Here is a 20,603-nt window from a genome sequence, read left to right as displayed (position 1 = left end):
CATTAAGACAATTCACCTGTAGTGCTTATGCTGGTAAATGGTAGTGATGAGTTCATAATCAATCATAACACAATCTTTTAGCCTTAAATAGACAAAATGAAAAGATTACATGCAATAAAAAGGCCTACATTGTCAGGGAGATGCGTACAGGAAGATGGTCCTTTTGGCTTCATGCTTTAAGATCGGGTAAGAATGGTGAAACAAAAATCTGGCAGATATCTGGGCACAGATTCCAAAACTTTTGCACCTAAGAATGCAGTAATTTTATAAATGTATTCTGTCGTTGTATAAAAAATGAAACTGAGAAGTCAGGCAGTTCTGGCTGTGTAAATGGGTTAAAATCAATCACTAAGCCATCAAATCCCTTTCCTAAGACATTAGTAGCGACAATAAGTTCTGCACACATGGCCATGACTTTAACTTGGTAAATATCACACTCAATCCTCTGGATCCTGGTTCTTAAATATAAGGTGTTGGCAGTCCAGCTATCTGCAATTTGTATTTGTTTTATAAAGGTAGTTTCGAGCTGTTTGATTTTGCTTAACACCTTATTGCCTTCTATATTGGCAGAGATCCTGTTTTAATCATTTGTTTTACTTCAGATTCTCAGTTATTGCACTATTAAGACTGCAAGACTGGAAAAGAATTTTACCTACAGTATGATTTATGGATCTGGATCCAGCCGTTGATTATATTTTGCAGTGTGACATTTCTACATGTTGCAGGAAGATAACGAAACCAGGTTCTAAAACCAAAATTCACAAAACTAAATATTCTGGAAATGTGATGTTCCAGTTACTTAGAGATTTAAAGTAGTTCCTGCTTTCACAGTTATCATAACATGGGCATGATCAAAGCATTTGGACTTTTCACAAAAGCTTATTTGAACAGAATTTCTTAAATGTGAAGAAACTTATAGTATATGAATTCTTCAGACATTCTTCTGAATTAAAAAATTCCTTGGGTTATTGAAGCCAATGTAATTTACCTAAACATGAAAGGTTTATGAAGATCATGGATAATGTCTCTAGGGCTCCAGAAGAATACTTTGGAGAAAAAATAATATGCTTGAAGTAACAACAAACTGCATTACAAATATACAAGTAAGTTTGAAAGACACCATTCCAGGAATGTTTATTCCAGAAGCTAAAATGTTAATGAAAATTATTACCAAATAATTCTCATAACAAGACATTTTGCTGGAAGTAGTCAATTAGCTGTGCAGAGACAGAATACAATCTTACAGTAAGTAATTTTAAGTCCTCAGAGGGGACGGTAACAAACATTTTTTTCTTCTTAGTATTATCAAACTCAGATGTGTAAAGAATGAAGCCAGGATTTATAATGTATATTGTTTACAGGAGCTTTTATTCCCCCATGGCCTATGACACCAGATGGTGTTAAATGAGTGACATAACATAAATGAACCAACATGACAGAAACGTAGCTCTTTGTTCTTTATGGTGAACATTGCTAATGTGATTTTGAGATGATAATTTAAAAAAATAATCAAGACCTCAAAATTGTTGTGAAAATTTTATGAAAGGTCCTAAGATCCTAAGACTTTGGTCATGCAGTAAAATGTCGGTGATCTTATGTGGAAGATATTTTATTAATCACAGTCTTTACTGAGTCCTACGTAATAGCCGTTATATCAGTGCTCTCCAGAGTTATTGAAACTCACAATGATCTAGGAACCGAGAATATAAAACATTTATGGATTGGATAATGTCTTGCTAGAAGAAATTCAAAGAATTTTCATCTTCAATGCATATTTTCACTCCTCTTATAAATTCTCCTCTGGCTTGAATTACACTGACTGGATATCTTCTGTGATCTGCTCTGAGGTTCGGGCATTTCTTGTGGGGTATTCTTTACCATTCCTCTGGACTGAATTACTCCGAGCCCTTCAGAGTTTGAGTATGGAAAGCAGCTTCTTGAGTTTGAACCACAAATATTAGAGTGCATTGAATTCTGGAGTTGGAGATGGCCATTTAGAACATTTTTTATGTCTTTATCCTTTTCTATTTTGTTGATTTGGACATGTGCTTTGGATCTTTGTTATGCATAGATGTTAAATATTTTGAAGCTTAAACCAGGTGTTCAACCAAAATGTCCTGATACGTGTTGAAGTTCCCCCACTCCCCTATCTTAAGGTTCCAGTACCTTTATAAAGTAGTTTTAGCTTTTTGTTTATTTTACTTGGTTTTCAACCATTTGGTATTATATTACAACTTTATTTTCATTAGGAGATCACAGTTGAAAGATGACAACTGCAATAAACAGTCTTAGGGCCTCCCACAACAGAAAAAGTGTTAATTAAAAAAAAACATCATGAAGCATTCCTAACTAACATTAAGAGCACATGGTTTCTTCTTGGAGGGTGAGAGGAAATTAGATCTTCAATACCTGGTGTTCTGAAACCAAATGCAACAGTTGCTGTCTCAAGCAGGTATCACAGTGAGTGAAAATCTGATCTTTGTAAAAGAAATAGTTTGAATTGTGTTTTTTTTTTACACAAAACATTTGACAACATTCAGACATGTTGCCCGAATTTCATGGCTGGAGAGACCCGACCACCCTTGTCATTGGATGTGAATGTATGTGATTTTTATTTGTAGGGAAATTGGTGTATTATTAAGATATTATTCCATGCCTGTCCATTCTTTCACCAGTTTGAGACCTTAAAGGAAAAATTCAACAAGTAGTAGTTCATTTTCACTTGATAAAGAGTAATGTGTGAATTGTGTTTTTACAGAATATGATTATACTGAAATAATCAGTGAACTTCGGTCTTTAAGGATACATCTGTAATTTTGTATATTAAGTTCCTGAAAACTAGCCATATGTAAGAGTCAGGAAAACTGCCAACTGTGTCACAACAGAATTTAAAATGTAGAAAAACATCTTCAGGAGTGATTTTAGCTACCATTGCAAACCTTAAGCATATACCTATGTCCTTGTTGAACTATACTTAATTGTCCTGTTAGCTCATCTAAGTTTATGGAAAATACATTAAGGTTTTAAGGTACATGTGAAGTTGTAGATATAACGATTTATTAAATTAGTTAATTAACTAGAACATAAACTGTCATTTTCCTATACAGGCTTATACTCATACCATTGATAAATGTCATGTATTGTGCTGTACTTAATAAGTAAATGTACAATATTTCATAATTGGCTTGCTGCTGTGTTATGTCCATGTCTATAATTGTAATGAGTTATTCTAAAAATAAATGAAAAGGAAATTGTTCTCCTCTCTGGAATGGTTCACAGATGGCTAGGTTAATCAAGTTTAAAGGTGAGTAAGCTTATAAACTGGTCCAATCTCTACCCTATCTCCAGAAACCGAGAAGTGTAGCACAGCCACCAACAAGACTTGTGCCGAAATAGGAAAACAGGATGATACAGTTGATCTTAGACATCAGTCCAGATATTTCTTTAGATGTACAGAAATTACAGTTGGGCAAAACTTTACATCTCCCCCTATCAATTTTTTAAACTCTAAACAACTGTGAATTGCATAATGTTACAGATTGGATGTCTTATCTGAAAATTAAATTTCAGCGTGTCTGCAGTTTTGTTTTGCATCAAATGTGATTAATTTGAAAGCTGCCAATACCTTGTACCATCTTATTTTGCTCACCTTGGAGTGAAATGTCTTTGTAATTTTAACACTGTTTCATTACTTAAAAAGGCAGGAATTATCCAAAGAACCAAAGGTTACAAGTGGAAATTGTCATGGGGCCTCAAACACGTCACCAACCAGACTGTTGAAGCTGACTTTTTAAAAAATTTTAAGAAGCAATTCTTGTTCATCTTCCATTCTAGATGGGCCAAATGGCTTCCTTCTGTGTTGGTTTTGTTTTTAAATATGATACATTATTAATGGGGGCACCAGAAGATCTGAAAATTACTATAGTGGGTTTTTGCATTCCTCTGTAATTGAAATACATCTTCACATTGAAAAGTAATTCTGTCACTTTATTTGCTTGCACCTCATTTCTATCCACTGCTTTCGTCCTCAATTTGCTGGCATGTGGAGGATGGAGTGAACTGCTGCTGGCGTTTCTCAGCCATTTGTTCTTTAACCGGCAGCCAACAGTCCTGTCTTTTCTTCTTTTCTTCTAGGTGCCTTCAGTTCAGCCAATGGGAGCCGTCGGAGCTCTGCAGCCCCCCGGATTTCCAGCTCACATGGGGCTGCCTCCTCCAGCCTTCCCACCGGGAGTGCCCCCTCCGCCACCTCCACCCTTTATGCGGCCTGGATTCAACCCCCTTCAGATGCCACCAGGTATTTGAGTTCAGCTTAGTCATTACACTCATTTATTACACACTCAGACCAGAAAAGAAAAGACACTTCTTATGGCCTTGTCAAAATGATGAATAGGTGCTGTCAGAGGTGGCATGTCATTCATTGGCTTGATGAATTCCCTCAAAGGTCCCTGGGCAGGCAGAAGAATTCCCAGATTTCAGTGAAACTTAGAACTGGCAGAAATGTAGAGCTCATATCCCATTCATGCTGGTCTTCCTTGAAGCTTTCCTTTACAGCTTAGAGGCATAAGAATCTTCTTAGAGGCTTAGAGGCTTAAGAATGTCACACAAGGGCAAACTTCCACTTATGCTAAATTTGCTGACCAAACTATTGGCTACCATATCAGATACTTTTTGGACATCTGATTGCAGCAAGAACAGCTTTTGTAGCCCATCCCTCTAACTGGAGCAGGTTTGCCTTTAGTTGAGGCTGTGATGGAGGTAATAATGTCTGGGACTGAACTGGACATTCCATTGATTTTTCAACACGATTTTGAGCCGGAGGTTGTTCCAGTCAGGGAATAAGGTGGAAATCTGTCTTCTCACACCAACCATACTTTGCTTTCTACTGAAAGTCTATTGATTTATTGATTTAACTGGGGATTGCTGATACTATGAACGGAGAGCATAAGTGTTAACATTTCAGCATCGTCGCTTAAAAGATATTTTCTTTTTCACGCTAATGCAGGATTCCTGCCCCCCGGCACTGTGCCTCCGATGGCCACAGGAGGACCTTTACCTCCTAATGCTGCTGTCAGCGTCCCAACATGTAAGTGTCATGACCAGATGTGGAAGATTCGGACACTGTAGTCGGTTGCCCTTCTATTGCAGTACACATTCTTAAGATCAGTGATAAAATGTTGAGCAGATCCAGAGGAGGGCAGCAGGATTTATTCTGGAGTTTAAGGTTATTTATGGTGCAATATTGAAGGAATTGTATCTTTATAGGTTTAGGAAAAGACAAAAGGAAGATTTATCAGGTTTCAAAAGTGTAGGTCATGGAGAATACGTACAGTCAAGAGAGCACAAACTGGAAACTTCACTGTTTAAGACAGTTTTACATCACAGATAACGATCAGTATATGGAAAGGATTGCTTGGAAAACCTTATCTGGGTTTGACACAGCATTTGTGGTCGGAATGGCCTGTTCTTGTCATTAGCTGTTCTTATGATTATAAATATTGATCTTGGTAAGAATGCATGGAACAACTACTCTTTATTGGAAGCATTATCAGGTCCAGCACAGAAATATGCATGCTGTAAGTGCTGCTCTTGAGTCTTTGGTTATATTTGCTGACTGGGGAGCCTTCTATGTGGAGTTTGCATGGTCTCCCAATGGTCATGTGGATTTTCTCAGATGCTAGTTAATTTCCACTTTTCAAAAACATGCTTGGTTAGGTTGATTTGGTGTTTCTGATTTGTGTTTGCCCTTTCCTTACCTTGTTGGATTTTTGAACTAGCTGGAAGTTCGGGAGAAGATACTACAAAGGACACTTCAAGTGGGAATCAGGCCTCCTCTGCTGTTGGTGTGAGAACCAATTCTGAACCTACAGATAACTCCAAGTTGTATGGATCGGTACCAGCACTGAACCAGGGCATCGGCACCAACCTTCCCGTGTCTATGCCACAGCCCATGGCTGGCCTTAGTAAGTACACTGAAGCAGTAGTAGATTTCATTTCCTTTACTATTGAGTTTGTATGCCCCAGTGTTTGCATTTGTATTCTCTGGGTGCTCTGGTTTCCTCCCACAGTCGAGAAACATACGGGTAGGTTAATTGGCTTATGGGAAAACTGGCCCAGGTGTGAGTATGTACATGTCTTTGTTTGTATTTGTCTGCCTTGTGATGGACTGGCATCTGATCCAAGGTGTAACCCGCCTTGCTTCTGTTGCTTGCCAGGATAGGCTCCAGCTCCTTTGAGACCCTAAACTGGACGCAGCAGAAAGCGGAGGAATGGATAGATGGTGTATCATGAACAAAACAATTACTCGTTTAAGGGAGTGGGATAGGTTGGATTGATAGAACAAAGATATCCAAGGCTTCGTACTTAAACACACATCGTTCACTAGCTTCTGAAGAATTGTTCATATAGCATTCTTTAGTCTGTAGCCTTTGTTCTAATGTTTTTAAAGCTTTTTATTTGTCAAGATTGGAAGTGTGAATAACCGTTGCCTTAACCATGAAATGGGAGTGATGAGTGTTTTCCCTTCTCTTTTGTTTTTTTGTTTTAGATGTGTCAGAGCTTAAAACATATCAGTCTTACACTCTGCCTTTTTGATTCTTCAGCAGGTAGTCAAGTGGGTGCTCCAGGTGGCCCAGTAATGAATCTGCAGCCCCCCTCCGGGGGTCTGTTAGGAGCCCGGCCTGGTATGATCCCTCTTCAGCGGCCCCCAGGAGTCCCTCCACCCCACATGCAGCGCTTCCCGTTGCTCCCGCCTCGCCCCAACATGCCCATGCCTCCCCAGATGATGCACAGGGGACCCCCCCAGCTCCTGCACAGAGAGCCCCCGCCCGGGGGATACGGCATCCCGCCACCTCACAGCTTGAGGGGGCCATTCTCCCCCCACGGCCCCTTCATTCGGCCCGGTGGCCCGAGAGGCCCCCCAGAGGGGCCCGACGAGCGGGACGGCAGGCAGTTCAGGAGCGAGCGGCCGGGCTTCGGCCCGGGGCGCGAGCGGGAGCAGGACCGGTTCGGGAGGCGGCCTTTCGGGGGCGGGGCCGGTGGAGGGGCTGGGGGCCGGGGGGAGCCGGAGGGCAGGGATCGCTACATCGGCCGCCACGACGAGTATGGCCGCGACCGGAGGGACTGGGGCCGGAGCCCAGAGCACGAGCGGCCCAGGGACGGCGAGGAACGGAGCAGGCGGGCTAGCGGACACCGTGACCGAGACAGTACCAGGGAGCGTGAGTCGCGCAGAGACAGGGAGGACAACCGTGGCCGGGAGAAGGCTGACGAGGCAGAGAGTACTGACAGATACCGTGACTCGGACACCGCTGAGCAAGCTGCGTCCTCCGAGAAAGAACTGCCCACGCCGGACCCTGAGCCCACAGCGTCTTCGGACGTGACTATGGAGCCAAAGGCCGTGGAGTCGTCTGGATCCACTGAGCCAGTGGAGACGCCCCAAGAGGCCAGATCCTAGAAAGAGAGAAAAAAGGAAAAACTGCTCAGGCAGACGTGGAGCGCTGCCCTGTGAACCACATCGTCCTACTTCGGAGCTTGAATGTTGTAAAGAAACAAAACGCTGTAAATACGCTTGTGCTACTCAACACCTCTTTGTAGTTTTGGGGGAAGCGTTTTGTTTATACCCCATGTGTTTCAAGAAAAACAATTAAATTGACTTAAACACAAAACAATATAAAAAAAAAACTTTTGCTGTAACTTTTTTTTTAACTTTAAATGTTTACAGAGCATAGGAATTGAGAGGTTTATATCATTTTTAAATTAAAACAAATTTAAATCTCTTCCAACGTTTGAGCTTTAGGGATTTGTTTTTAATAAACTATTTTCGTACCAAACTTTAAAGTGTGATATTCTTCCTGGAAATGTATGATTTTAAAAGCTGATTGTTATCTGGCAATGTCCACATGCTTGGAATTGTTTAATGATATCGTTTTCTGGTGTGACAATTTTTGCTACATTTTTACTTGTTAAAGACTGTACAGAATTATATATATATCACAGAAAAATGCAGTATCCAAAGTAACTGTTTAATTGCTGGGGAAATGCTTTATTGATTTTTTTCCAACATATGCTGTATACATAAAAATTACAAATGTTTTGATTTGAGGCCGCCCTTCATCTTTGCTATACTAATTCCTGGTTTACAGTTACCAGTCAATGTCACGATTGTGTCATTAAAAAGGTAAGTTTTGTATTAATGCCTCTTGTTGAGTGGAGAATAATTGTCTGCCTTTCCCCCCACGTTCCATAAAGCGGAGATGTTACCATTATTTCCCATTATTATTTCCATTTCTCCTGTGTGAGAAATACACTATGCTCTTTCCAAAGGAGTCTGCATTATAAAAGGAAAGCGAGATAACGTCTTATGCTGATTGCTAAAAAAACTGACTGTCTCAACATCAACCTGAAAATGAAAACCAAGCAGAAATGGCTAGTCTTTTTATGCAGTAAGAAAACACCTTTTAGGAATGTCTGCTCTTCATAGCTAAATGTAAAAATGACATTGAAAAGGATGCACTACTTATACCAATCTACTAATTATGCATTGTTTGAAAACAATTTTACCCCTAAATATGAGTGGGGTAGATGTAAATCAAACTGTAGATGATCTGTGTACAATCCTAGTTATTGAGATAGACCGTGTGTGCTTAAAAAAAACTACATTCTGTTGCTTTAAATCAGTGATAGATGTTCCAATGCAGCTAAAGATTTTATTTCTTAAAGATCTGTTACATTACAATCTGAGCCATTTAACTGCTCTAGACCGCTCGCAGTTTCTTTTGCTGTTTCAGTTCTCAATATACAAAGACTTTGTAATAAAAAACAGCTAATCTAAACTGAGGAACTCCAATATTATTATCATAGAAAATTGAATGCATTTTTATATTTGTATCATATAAAGCTGAAGCTGCTTTTTTATATTTTATGCTTTGTTGATTAGATTCTCATACTATATTACAAGACAGTGGTGATATAATTACAGTGAAAGACTCACGCATTTAGAAATACGTTGTTTATGGAGGTTGTATTTGGAAGGTGATGAATATTCTGATGTTGAGGGTGGTCTGGGAGCTGGAGTGAACTTTGCCATACTATATATATTAGACTGCCAGGCTTAATAACCTGTATCAATTTACGGTATCTTATTTTTCCAATGCAAGGTTCTGCATCAGGTCTTTGAGCCAATGAAGCTGGCTGGGTGGGACAGACGTCCTTCACTTAGTTGAAATTAAGTATCTGGCATAGCAAAGACAAAGGTATTTGAGCAGGTATAACCCATAGCATATTTGTAAAATGACCCCAGTTATTATTTTTTTTGTCACTTCAGAATAGGTTAAATCTATATAGTATGTTCTAATTTATTCCTGAAGTAGAACATGCTGACTGCTGATAAATACCTCTTATGTACCCTAAGTCTTAAATGCAGGATCATATTAGTAATTTACTACTTCGAAGAGGTAATAAATTCGTAGCCAGCCATTGTATAGGGCTTGCCCATCATGTGCTGAATGCTTCCATCTCATGCTTGTGTAAACAGCATATAAAGAACAAATTCTTGTCTAATAATCTAATGCAATTCCCACTCATCCCTTTTTAAATGAGCATGTGCAAGTACTGGCTAAAGAGTGATACATATACATATTGAGCTTCAAGCATGTAGGTCATTCTTCCATTTTTCTCTTTCACTTTTAAGTTGTCTTCTTAATCTTAACAGAAATCTTCAGAGTATTATGCTAGATATGGTATAGAAGAATATTTTGAATACATAATTTTGTAAAAGCACAGTGACACAGTGGTTAGCATTGCTGCCTTTCACTGTTGGGGCTCTGGGTTCAACTCCAGACTTGGGGTGCTATCTGTCTAGAGTCTGCATGTTCTCCCCATGTTTGCATGGGTTTTTGCCAGGTGATCTGGTTTCCTCCCAGTCTAAAGACGTTAGTTGGCTTTTGGGAAAATTGGCCCTGAATGTGAATATTTGTTTGCCTGTGTTAGACTGTGATCAACTGGCACCTTCTCCTGTCAACAGCTCCCTACCTGTTGCTTGCTGGGATAGGCTCTAGCTCCCTTACAACCCTGTATTGGATTAAGTTGTTAGAAAGCCAATGGATGGAATATTTTCTACACTGAAATGTTTTCCAGTACAAGGAAGGGTGGAGGACCATGCACACTGTCTTCTTACACATGCACTGTCAGAGGCATTTATTCCTTATTCACCTCAGGCCTAGCACACAACCAAAGTAAAAGTATGATCAGCTGATGGGGCAATATTGCTGTCTCTGACATCACTGCAATTGTTCACTAGACAAGTGAAAGGGGGTAGGTGCTGTGATGCAAGCTAAGGATAACTGCCTGCATTTGTACAGCACTTTTCATTCCAAAGAATCCCAAAGCCAAGTACATAAAGGAGGGGGATACCACTTCATCCTCCACTGAAGTGCAGCAGCCACCTGGATAACAGCTATTATGCGCCAACATTTCCACTACAGAGTAGATCAGATACAAAAACGTATGCGCATTATGCATTCAGATTATCAGTATCACCAGACATCTTGATGCTCATGTCACAGAGTGAAAAAGTGGGTGGGGGGTGGGGGCCACAGGTGTCAGGGGCTGTTTGAATGCCAGAGCCTACCTTAGGGTTGATGTTTTTTTTCTTCTTGTCCTTTGAGCTTCTTCACATTGATCAAAGACCCTTCTTGTGTTGACACTCATTATTAACACACAAGTCACAGGTGATGTGTGGGATTGGGGACAGGTTTAACTAGGCCTCAGACTGAGACTGGGGTACTAGAAAAGGATACGAATACACAGTGCATTGTTCCCCTTATCCGTCATCATACACCCAGTTCATCAGTGAACCCTGAGTAGTTAATTCTACACCTGCCCAAGACATCGAAGGAACTCTCCCTCCTGAGATCCAGTCATGAGCCCTGGTTAGGAGGGAAGAATTAAGGGGGACAAAGAGTGCAGTGTTGGACCCAGAAGAGATCTCAAGATACTAGGGACTCCACAGAGAGAAGTGGTAGAAGGCCCCAACATCTCCCTCACACAAAACTGGACTTGGGAACAAACCGCGCAAGAGGTGGAGTATGAGGGAGCACATTGTTCAGGACAACTGGAACTGAAGATGCCTAAGACCACTGAAAAACTGCACAAAGTTTCTTCACTGTGGCCGAAGGAGGCACACCAGGTCATTGACTGCAGCTGATTTTAGAGACATGATGTAGGATGACTGTCTTTTTAGATCATATTTAACTTCTCCACTCAACTGCTTCATAATACATTTAAACATCAGTTTCCATAAAAGAAAGAGTAGTTGATAAATTCAACATTGTAAGATACCTAGCAACTAATGGTGTCTAACAATCAGAAAAGCATTTGAATTCTTGAATTCACCTGGTCCAGTTATGAGCACTTGGAACAAGACTTTTACATGTATTTTAATGGGGATTTAGTGTTGCTTTTACAAGTTTTTGCCAACGAGCAGATATTTTGCAACTGGGACTGTAAAGCAAGGGATGAGCATACTCATTTATTTGGCTGAAACTTTTATCCAAAGTAACTTACATTTGCACATAATTGTATAGCTGGATATTTTACTGGATCAATTTTGGGTGAAATACTTTGCTCAAGGGTAGACCACTAGTACCTTACTTGTGATTTTGTAACCTTCCAATCACATGTCCAGTACACAAACTACTGCTCCACACTACTGCCTCTTTAACCAAATGATCATGCAGAGGCTGAACAACCTCTTATGCTTATCAGCTTATGTTTTTCAAGACTGGCTGGGATGAATTCAGGACATGTGGATAAGACAACCAGTAAACTGCTGATATCTGTCACAGTTGGATACGTTCTAGACTGAAGTTTGGGCAATAGAATCTTTAAGACTCTGAATTGTATTGAATTTGAATTCAAGTCTTGAAGACAGAGAAAATGATAGTTTCTGGTGGCACACTTCTTGCTTGACCTTCCTGTAATACAATGCTGACAAAAACCTAACTCTGATTCTTCTTCAGATTTGAAACTGACCAGACTAAGACTCCAATGAATGCAATTACATTCAAGAGAGCACAAGAGGATTGTGAACACACTGTATGAAAGAAAACTAGCAGAGTGTGCTGAGTCACTCCAGCAAACAGGAAGTCTTTAACTGGCTCCTTGGATCAAAGCCACTAACAGCCAAGAAGGTGAACAGCCTCTGTCATACTTTGCCACTGTAAATGGAGGATTTAATTTCAAAGTACATTGTGTGTATTATTCAGGTGCAGTTTTTCTATTAAAACAACATTCTTTCTGGAAGGATATGGATGTAGTAAGCATTCTATCCTACCTCCTTTGTTAGAGCCATGGTGAGCCTATATCACTTTTCCCTATAGAGGGTGCACCATTGTTGGCCAGGACGGATTATAAAAATCATATAGCTAACACGTAAGTCTCATGCATAATCGACTGCATCTTCAGTTCAGTATTTTTTTATTCTGATTAAAGAAGACGGGTTTCTTATTTACAGTGGTAGGGAGTTCTTTTACACTGATTACACAAGCAGGAAATTAAAAAAAAAATGCCGCTCGAGAGGAGTGCATGGACAGTTTTTGTTCTTCTCAGCACAGACATAGCACATGCAGTGTACGCCCCCTGCACTGTTGTTTTCGACATTTGTTTTTACTTATTGCTCTATTTGAATGACAGTTTGTTTTTATTATGGTATATTAGTCAGTTATCTGCTAAGTTAATGTTTTTCACAACTTGATTATTAACACCCACTCGAACCTCCAGCAGCGTACCTGCCGCGCAACCTCCGGGCATGCGCGCAGGCGGAGCCTGTGTTCTGACTGTGATTGGGTGCGCGCTGGATTGGGTCGTAGGCTGCGGCATTTTAGCAAGACACTACGGACTGTTGTAGGGTGTGTGTTTGCTAATTGTGTTTAGGCAACATGGTGTTGAAGGCAGTTTGTGTTCTGAAAGGCAGCGGTGAAGTCTCGGGGACTGTCCACTTTGAGCAGCAGGTATTCGCATTGTTAATACACGGATGGTTATTTATTTGATCGCAAGGCCTTAGGTAACTAGGATGAGACCCTGTTTAGTCGCTTGAACTTCAATATCTGCGTCCTCTTTTGAACGAAGTTCAAGTTCTTTGAATACCAGTTGTCGCTTGTTCGTTTTCAGTAGAAAGGCCGTGTTTGTAATACATTTTTTTTAATTGTTCTGTGCACACCTTTCTTGTCATGGCTTGTTTCCGATGCACGTAAAAACTTCTCTTGAAGCTTGTTCACCGAAGCGGTGCTATGTTCTAAAGCCTGACAGGTATAGACGTTGTGAGGTGTAGTATTGCAATTTCTGTATAAAATGATTATAATTCTACTTCTTGCGTGTCGTTAGGTGTATGGCGTTATGCCAACTGTGTTATAATGCACATTGGTTGCATAACTCACTTCGGGGCAAAGAGCATTGCTAGCGGTTGAAGCTGGTAAGTTGAGGCTGCTTCGCTTTTATTGTGAAGCAGCTTAAGAGGTGCACCTAGAATATCAGAAATGTAGCGTTTCTGCTGAGTCATTTTCTTCTTTAAAGCGTAAGAGCCTGGTTTTGTACGCTTTCTAATGTCCGTGGTGCATCTCCACAAGGAGCGAAGCGAGTTTTGTTTTCATTTATGCAGCTGTACCTGTAAGGTTATTTGTTTTTGCATACTTTTTGGTGCAATGAACACAATGATTAAAGTGTATTGCTCTTCAACACTATACTGTGATGCCGCACGAAAATAGCGCCATGAAATTCTGCTTTCGAATCTACTGCGCATGATCACAAATATATATTTTTTAAATGTTTAAAAGTTGCATTGTCATTATTATCATATGCTGTCAAGACAAATCTTGTATTTCGTGATATCAAGCTTCAATTAGCCAAAGTAAGGCGGCACTCTAAAATAAAACGATATCCCCTTATTTCAAAACCCAAGACAGTTGCAGAGGCAGGGAAAAGAACTGAAGTAATATTTACTGTTTTTATTCTTTTATTTAGTGAAGAAATAACAAAAATGGATGGATTCGAGTTAGATTCCACATGATAATAACGAGACCAAGAAATGTGATTATTTTAAATGTTTAATGTTCTTTTGTGTAGATCTGTGCCTTTCATTGATAGCTCCTTATTTATATCCATTCTCAACTTTTATATTTTTGACGAAGTGTAGTACACGTGTATTCAATTGTTTTTTTCCATAGACTTAGTATATGGTGCTGGTGTAGATTTTGTGGCTTAAACCTGAGATCTCTAAACGTTTTTCATTTGTGAGGAAAGCAGACCTGTTTCATGCAGTCTTCGTTTTTTTGTGCTGATAGAATGGTGATGCACCAGTAAAAGTGACTGGGAAGATTTCTGGTCTGACTCCGGGAGATCACGGATTTCATGTGCATGCCTTTGGAGATAACACAAATGGTAGGTGTTAAAGACCCTGCGTCTCTTTCATAGAAGCAGATTTACTGCTGAGACACTACAAACCTGATTTGCACTCTTTGTGTCACTACTGTCTCTGGTATACATTTCCTTTATTTGCAGAAAACATTTGTCATTTTGTTGAAAATATTTCAGTTTTTAAACTGAAGAGTATCCAGTGTCTTACAAAAGTTTTGATCAAAAGATCTGTATCGACCCTCATTCAGGTAGTGAATTTCAAGCAAAGATTCAAGCATGAAGACTGAGAAGCTTTCCATACTCGAACGTAAAGTTGTAGAAAGTCACAGATCAGAAGAAGAGAGTATAAAAACTCTTCAAGGACCCTTTATATAGCAGCCATATCACCCTGCAACTCACAACTGGCAACCCACTGAAGCTAAGCAGGTGTGAGCCTGGTCAGTACCTGGATGGGAGACCTCCTGGGAAAAACTAAGTTTGCTGCTGGAAGAGGTGTTAGTGGGGCGTGCTGTCAGTCATGGTGGTGGCACTATTATGTTATAGTTCAGCCACTTAATCAGCGAGGAGTGGGAAGCTTGTCAAGACTGAAGGAAACATAGATGGAGCAAAATACTGGCAAATGGTTGCTGGCATGTAGCTCCACCAAGTGAACCATCAGGGCCTCCTTGAATAACTTCTGTTTAACTTTCCAGGCTGTGTAAGTGCTGGGCCTCACTATAATCCACACAACAAAACCCATGGAGGCCCTCGCGATGAAAACAGGTGAGTCTAAGAATGGGAAGAAATCCAGGGTATCAGTTTGTTCTTATGTTTTTTATAAAAACATCAGGACAGTCCAGTTTTGTTATTCATCTTTTGTAATTGGTGCTGTTCTTGAAACTTTTTGTTTTGACATTAAGCTTGAAGATTTCTCATTACTAGGGAAATTTCATGTAGATGAGGTCATTAAGGGAGTTTTAATAATGTAAAAGTGCATGTGCTTTACTGAAAAATGTAACTACATGTGGGATTAAATATGTGACCATGGATAAAACTTCTGGGAGAAAAAAAGATAGTTTTTGTATGTGTATATTTTTGTTTCCCCTGCTTTTCTGTGAGTTTCAGAATGAGTGACCATGTAATAATGCAACTTTTCATTCAGATTTTATTTCTTAATGTCACTTTTTTTTAAAGTAAAAGCATAAAAAAGTAACTGGGTTTAATTGAAGTTGGGGGGGGTGTTCCTAGTAAATTTGTTCCCCAAATCAGACAATGACTTGCATGAAGTAAATAATAGCTCCATTCTAATACTGGGAATCTGAGCTTTAATCATATAACATAACCCACGCAACCTGTTGAGCAGTTCCTGGTGCCATGATAGAGAAGCTGATCTTGCTTTTGTTGGCTTTTGCACATAACTGTTGCTTGTGATGACCTTGAGAGACCTGTGCCATATTTGTAGGCTTTAGGAAATTTTAAAATCAACTTTGCTAAAGTTGATTGTATTGCAGGGCAGTGCCCTAACTGACAGAAATGTTAAGGCCTTCAAATGAGTGAGTGACTAGGTGTTGATGGAATATTGATCCAGCAACCTCATGGGGAATTAAAAGAGAAAGGGGGGTGGACGTAGATCATCTTAGACTTTTTCGGAAACCTAAAGGTAAATGTTATCCTGTTTTGCGACAATATCAGTTTTGCGTGTTGTGTTGTTTCAGGCATGTGGGTGACCTTGGCAACGTCACTGCTGGAGAGGATAAAGTAGCGAACATTAACATTGAGGACAAGCACATCACATTGACTGGACAATTCTCCATTATTGGACGGACTATGGTGGTAAGAGACGGACCGGTGTTGCTTTTCTCTTGACTGAAAGGTCAAGGATGGAAAGTTCCTTACCTTAAGGTTTAAGTTGGAAAGGATTTCGGAGGATTTGATCTTCTACATTCTAAGAATCCAGAAGCTTGTTACTTCTTCACTTAATTCTGTTTTCTGCATATTATGTAATGCCTTTTGTTGCTTTGTGTTTAAACATCAGCTACATAGTATTTAATGTTATTTTAAAGTCTGATAAATATTATGGCAATGTATCCCTTTACTTTGTGTTCCTGTTCGCCCTTTTTTTTATGGTGATTTTTTTTTTTTCCCTCCCAGAATCATGTTGTCTCTGTCTCTAAAGACCAAAGCCGTTTGTGGGATCACCGTATTACTAAAAAGTTTTGTTTTAATGGATCTGGAATGGAACCCATGAGAAGCTAGTGTAACAGCTAAACGTCATGCATGTGCATTGAGTGCTCTAAAAGCTTTGATGTAAACAAGGCTTTGGGTTTGTGAGTTTTCTTTGAAATCCTAGTTCAGCTAATTGTAGGGAAAATTGTAGCCTTTCATTTGCGACCCTGTTGAAACAGATTTGTGATGGTGCATGCCAGAGATTTCCTGCTTACAGTTATACCTGGAACTCTCTGTGTATTTGACTGTGTGCATAACGACAAGGATTTCTCATTTTTCTGTGGCCTGCTCTGTAATTCGGTTTCGATGTGGATCCCTCAGTTCGTAGTCAGACAGATCTCCGCTCGGTCTGTTGCAGATCCACGAGAAGGCCGATGACCTGGGGAAAGGGGGAGACGACGAGAGCCTGAAAACGGGCAATGCTGGGGGGCGTCTGGCCTGCGGGGTGATTGGTATCGCTCAGTGATGAACCCCCCATTCAGAGCGCCTGAGCTGGAACATGGGTGATCTAGTGACCAGTATCCGTTCCCAGAAGAAGGGAATAAGGGAATATTCTTGTCTACAGAATTTGCTGATCTTAGCAATTAAAATGCTTCTGTTGTCATTTCTCTTTGATGTGTTTGAAGATCATATTTTTGTTCTGTAGTGTCCCTGTTGTTCAAGAATTCCACAGCACGTTTAGAAGGATCTAGTTTTTCTTGCTATGGAAAACCAATAAATATTGACTAGTAATATATGGTTGCCGTGTATGTTTTTTCTTCCTTTTTAACAAGATGGTGTTGGTTCACACATTCGGAGTGTACTGTGAAGGGAGTTTTAATTTAAAACCTGAATATGAATGCCTGTGTCTTTATTGCATAATAAATGTAATATCTTCATCAGATTTGTAGCTTTATAAGAAAATACATTTTTGCACTCTGCACTGCAGCACTACGCAGTGCGTTTATGGAATACATTAAATTTTGCTCCTGAAGTTATGGCTACAGATTAGTGATGTAGCCATACAGAGGTAAAAAAAATCAGAATGTTGTTGTGCAGAATGGCCTCCTCATTTGTTGTTAGTAAGGTCTTGAGATTGTTGTATTTTCTGTAAGAACTCGCTTTTTTGTTCACTATTCAGTTGACTACACAAACAGCCCTTCTATTTTAATATAAATTGAAGCCTATAATCACTTAGAAATGTGAAACATGCAGTACATTATGTGGACACTAGGTGACGCAATGGTACAAATTTGCCTTGAAGAAGGAAGGTAACTCTGATAACTGTTTTTTACATCTGCAATGCTGCAGGTTTGCAGGGTTTATTTAAAGTTAAACAGCTGAAGACCTCTGAAGAACTGTTAAATTGGTCTGGTTCATCATTAAATTTTATTGATATCTGGATTGCTGACCCTAAAGGATTGCAGGTAGGGCTCTATAATTTAAAAAATGGCATTCCTGGTTTAAAATGGAATGGCCTTGTAAACTCTATCATTAAGATGTGCTCATAATAGTGTCTCACAAAAGACCTGTAAGGATAATTTATCCTAGAGTTTAAAAGGAAAGCTTCTTGTCTTGTTGTGTTCCCTTCAAATTTATATGAGGACATCTAGGAAGATATTCTAAAAGATCCCTTTCTAGTGAGTAGAGTAGTATTTCATTCCTGCCCTTGCATATTGCAATAACATAAGGCTATGAATGATAGGAGACCATTTGACCCACCTTGGACATTTGGTTGCCAGTAGATTAATGATGCATTTTAGCTAGATGTTTTATTCCTGACCCATTAAAATCTACATGAAGAAGAAGCATCTCCTGTTGTCTGTGCTGACAGAATTTTTTAAGCTTTTGAAGATGTCCCCTAGTTTAACTTTGTCATTACTTTTGAGGATTTTGAATATTTGAACCAGTCTCCTGGTAAGCTTCTCAAACATTTAAAAGGTTTGGTTAGACCCCCCCAAAAAAACCAGAACTATATAATTGAAGTGAAGTTTAATTTGTGCATTGCAGACATATAATGATACTTCCTTTGACTTAAAAACTACATTCTGAGGTTTAGTATATTTTATTACTGATTATCTTAGGTGAAGCTGAATAAACCACTAGGTGGCTCTGTTAGATGAGGTAACGGTAGCTAGGCAGTTGGTATAGGAACAGTAATAGTGAAGCAGATTGAAACGGGCACTGATTGATGCACTGCATCTGGGGAATGGAACAAAGAAAGAGTGGCAAAAAGTGGATCTGCCACTTGCAGGCACACAAATCAATAGTCCCAACAGGCAGCAATTCTTGTACGGGTATGAGGGTACAGAAAAATTGGAAGAAGTATTTAAGTAACACTAAGACAGAGGGGGTGGTCAGTTAGAAATTATTTGAGAGGTTTAGAGTGTTTTAAATGTGAGGATACCTGTGGTTTTCACTGGGAAATGGGAATTTTATAGTGATGGATATAGAAAGCACAGAAGAAACTGTAGAATAAGTCCATATAAGCTCCTGATTTTGACTCGGCACCTTTCTCTTCAAAGCACAATGTTGATATCACAAGATATCACATGTTATTGTGGGCTGTTTGTGTCATAAATGGATTGGTTGGGAAGGGGGACTAGAAATAAATTATTAGATTATTAAAGGCATTAAAGACAGAACATAGACTAGAGAACAATTATAACCAATGATGGGTGTCATTGGATCTTTAATGACCAAGTAGCTTAGTCTTTGGTGAAACATCACCATTCTGGGCTGCTAATTTGAAATTTATGTCCAAAGAGCAGAGCACCGGTCCACCAACACTATATACAGTAGCACCCTATTCCTTAGGAGTCTCCCATCCCAGTATTGGCCAGGCCTAAGCTTGCTAAGCTTCTGAAACTTGGTGAAATGAATCTAAAAGGGTCATAAAACTATGTAAACTGAAATCCATTATTCTGATTAGAGCGCAGATGGAAACTGGAGAACTAGGGTAATGTTACAGTGGTTGAGCACCTCTTTTGGCTTTCTCCCCGGGTTCTTAATTACATGATTGAGATATTAATTTGCGAGCTTGATTTAACGCATTTAACCCTTTTCCCACATCTTCAGCCGTAAGCCATTTAAAGAGCTTGGCAAGTGTATATAGTATATATTTACTGTCTTATATTAATATTAATTAATGAAGTGATCTTCAGCACCCAGTAAATTAACCAAGCAACCAGTTGCTTAATTTGGTTTGGTTTTAATTTGTTTAGTGGAATGTTTTAAGTCCTGAAATGGCATGTAACAGAAGTGCCGAGGTTGACTACCCCTGATTTAACCACTTAATCTACTACTAGGCTCTCAGACTCCATTTGGTGCCATATGACTCCTGTTATTAAACTAATTGGTAAAAAGAAATGAGGGTGGTGAAAGTACTTCCATAGCTCTTAACATCATGCAGTTTCATTCACGGGAAAAACTTTTACCTAAATCTATTATATAACAAATGACAAAGAACAATTGGCAAGTAGCGTGTATGGCTTTGATCCTCAAGGGGTAGTAAACGTCATGAGTACTGTAATGTAACACTTACCTAGTAAATGGCTGTTACATTGTTTCAGCGGTAAACAACAGCTGGACGTTTTTGCGACTTTTCCTGACAGCTTTACAGTGAACCACCAGATGACCTGGTACAGTAAAAGAGTGCATTCCTTAACGGAAAAGTAAAAGAAAAGTGTTGCCAAAAATATCATTTGGTAAAAAAAACGCACAAGTCTGCATACGTATTTGTACACTTCCCCAGTACTTAACCCGATACATTGCGGCGCTTTTGTAATTTGAAGCTTGCATTGTGAATGAATTGACAGGAAGCTTTTGCTTAGAAAAGAGAATATGTTTTATTCGTTGCCGGGGTGACATTTAAACATCACATTTGATCCTGGCTTCGGACTGCTGCGCACAGTGCCAGCCAGGACACAGATGGCGTCCCCTGCTACTGTAATTACACGCTCTAAAACGCTTCTCTCCTGTCTCATATTGGTGTAACCCGTGGGCAGAAATTA

The 20,603-nt window shown here is 39.6% G+C and overlaps 2 protein-coding genes across 4 annotated transcripts in view; both read left to right on the top strand.

The window, feature by feature from the left end:
- The window catches only part of scaf4a (SR-related CTD-associated factor 4a), a 44,371-nt gene extending 36,186 nt beyond the window's left edge, over positions 1-8,185 (top strand). For 2 of the 3 annotated variants that reach the window (XM_015342003.2, XM_015342001.2), the window contains exons 17-20: positions 4,135-4,294; positions 5,003-5,083; positions 5,775-5,960; positions 6,600-8,185. In XM_015342003.2, the coding sequence (XP_015197489.2) occupies positions 4,135-4,294; positions 5,003-5,083; positions 5,775-5,960; positions 6,600-7,450 (1,278 nt within the window). In that variant the 3' untranslated portion in view covers positions 7,451-8,185. The remainder of the gene's footprint in view (positions 1-4,134; positions 4,295-5,002; positions 5,084-5,774; positions 5,961-6,599) is intronic. The other variant, XM_015342002.2, reaches the window with a different exon arrangement.
- Positions 8,186-12,836: 4,651 nt separating this feature from the next.
- On the top strand, positions 12,837-17,345 carry sod1 (superoxide dismutase 1, soluble). Its single transcript, XM_006628203.3, has 5 exons — positions 12,837-13,004; positions 14,334-14,430; positions 15,099-15,168; positions 16,101-16,218; positions 16,970-17,345. Exons 1-5 carry the CDS (start codon positions 12,933-12,935, stop codon positions 17,075-17,077), a joined length of 465 nt encoding a protein of 154 aa, XP_006628266.1. The 5' UTR covers positions 12,837-12,932; the 3' UTR covers positions 17,078-17,345.
- The last annotated feature ends 3,258 nt before the right edge of the window (positions 17,346-20,603 follow it).

Source organism: Lepisosteus oculatus, chromosome 5 (genome assembly GCF_040954835.1).
Source record: "Lepisosteus oculatus isolate fLepOcu1 chromosome 5, fLepOcu1.hap2, whole genome shotgun sequence".
In the NCBI taxonomy this organism is placed as follows: domain Eukaryota; kingdom Metazoa; phylum Chordata; class Actinopteri; order Semionotiformes; family Lepisosteidae; genus Lepisosteus; species Lepisosteus oculatus.
This window is presented reverse-complemented; position numbering and strand designations above follow the sequence as displayed.

Bases quoted from the DNA above. Each gene is read 5' to 3' on its own strand.
- sod1 (XM_006628203.3), top strand. From the start codon at position 12,933: ATGGTGTTGAAGGCAGTTTGTGTTCTGAAAGGCAGCGGTGAAGTCTCG. The intron at 14,431-15,098 runs GTAGGTGTTAAA...TTAACTTTCCAG, and splicing joins CTTTGGAGATAACACAAATG to GCTGTGTAAGTGCTGGGCCT. The intron at 15,169-16,100 runs GTGAGTCTAAGA...GTGTTGTTTCAG, and splicing joins GGCCCTCGCGATGAAAACAG to GCATGTGGGTGACCTTGGCA.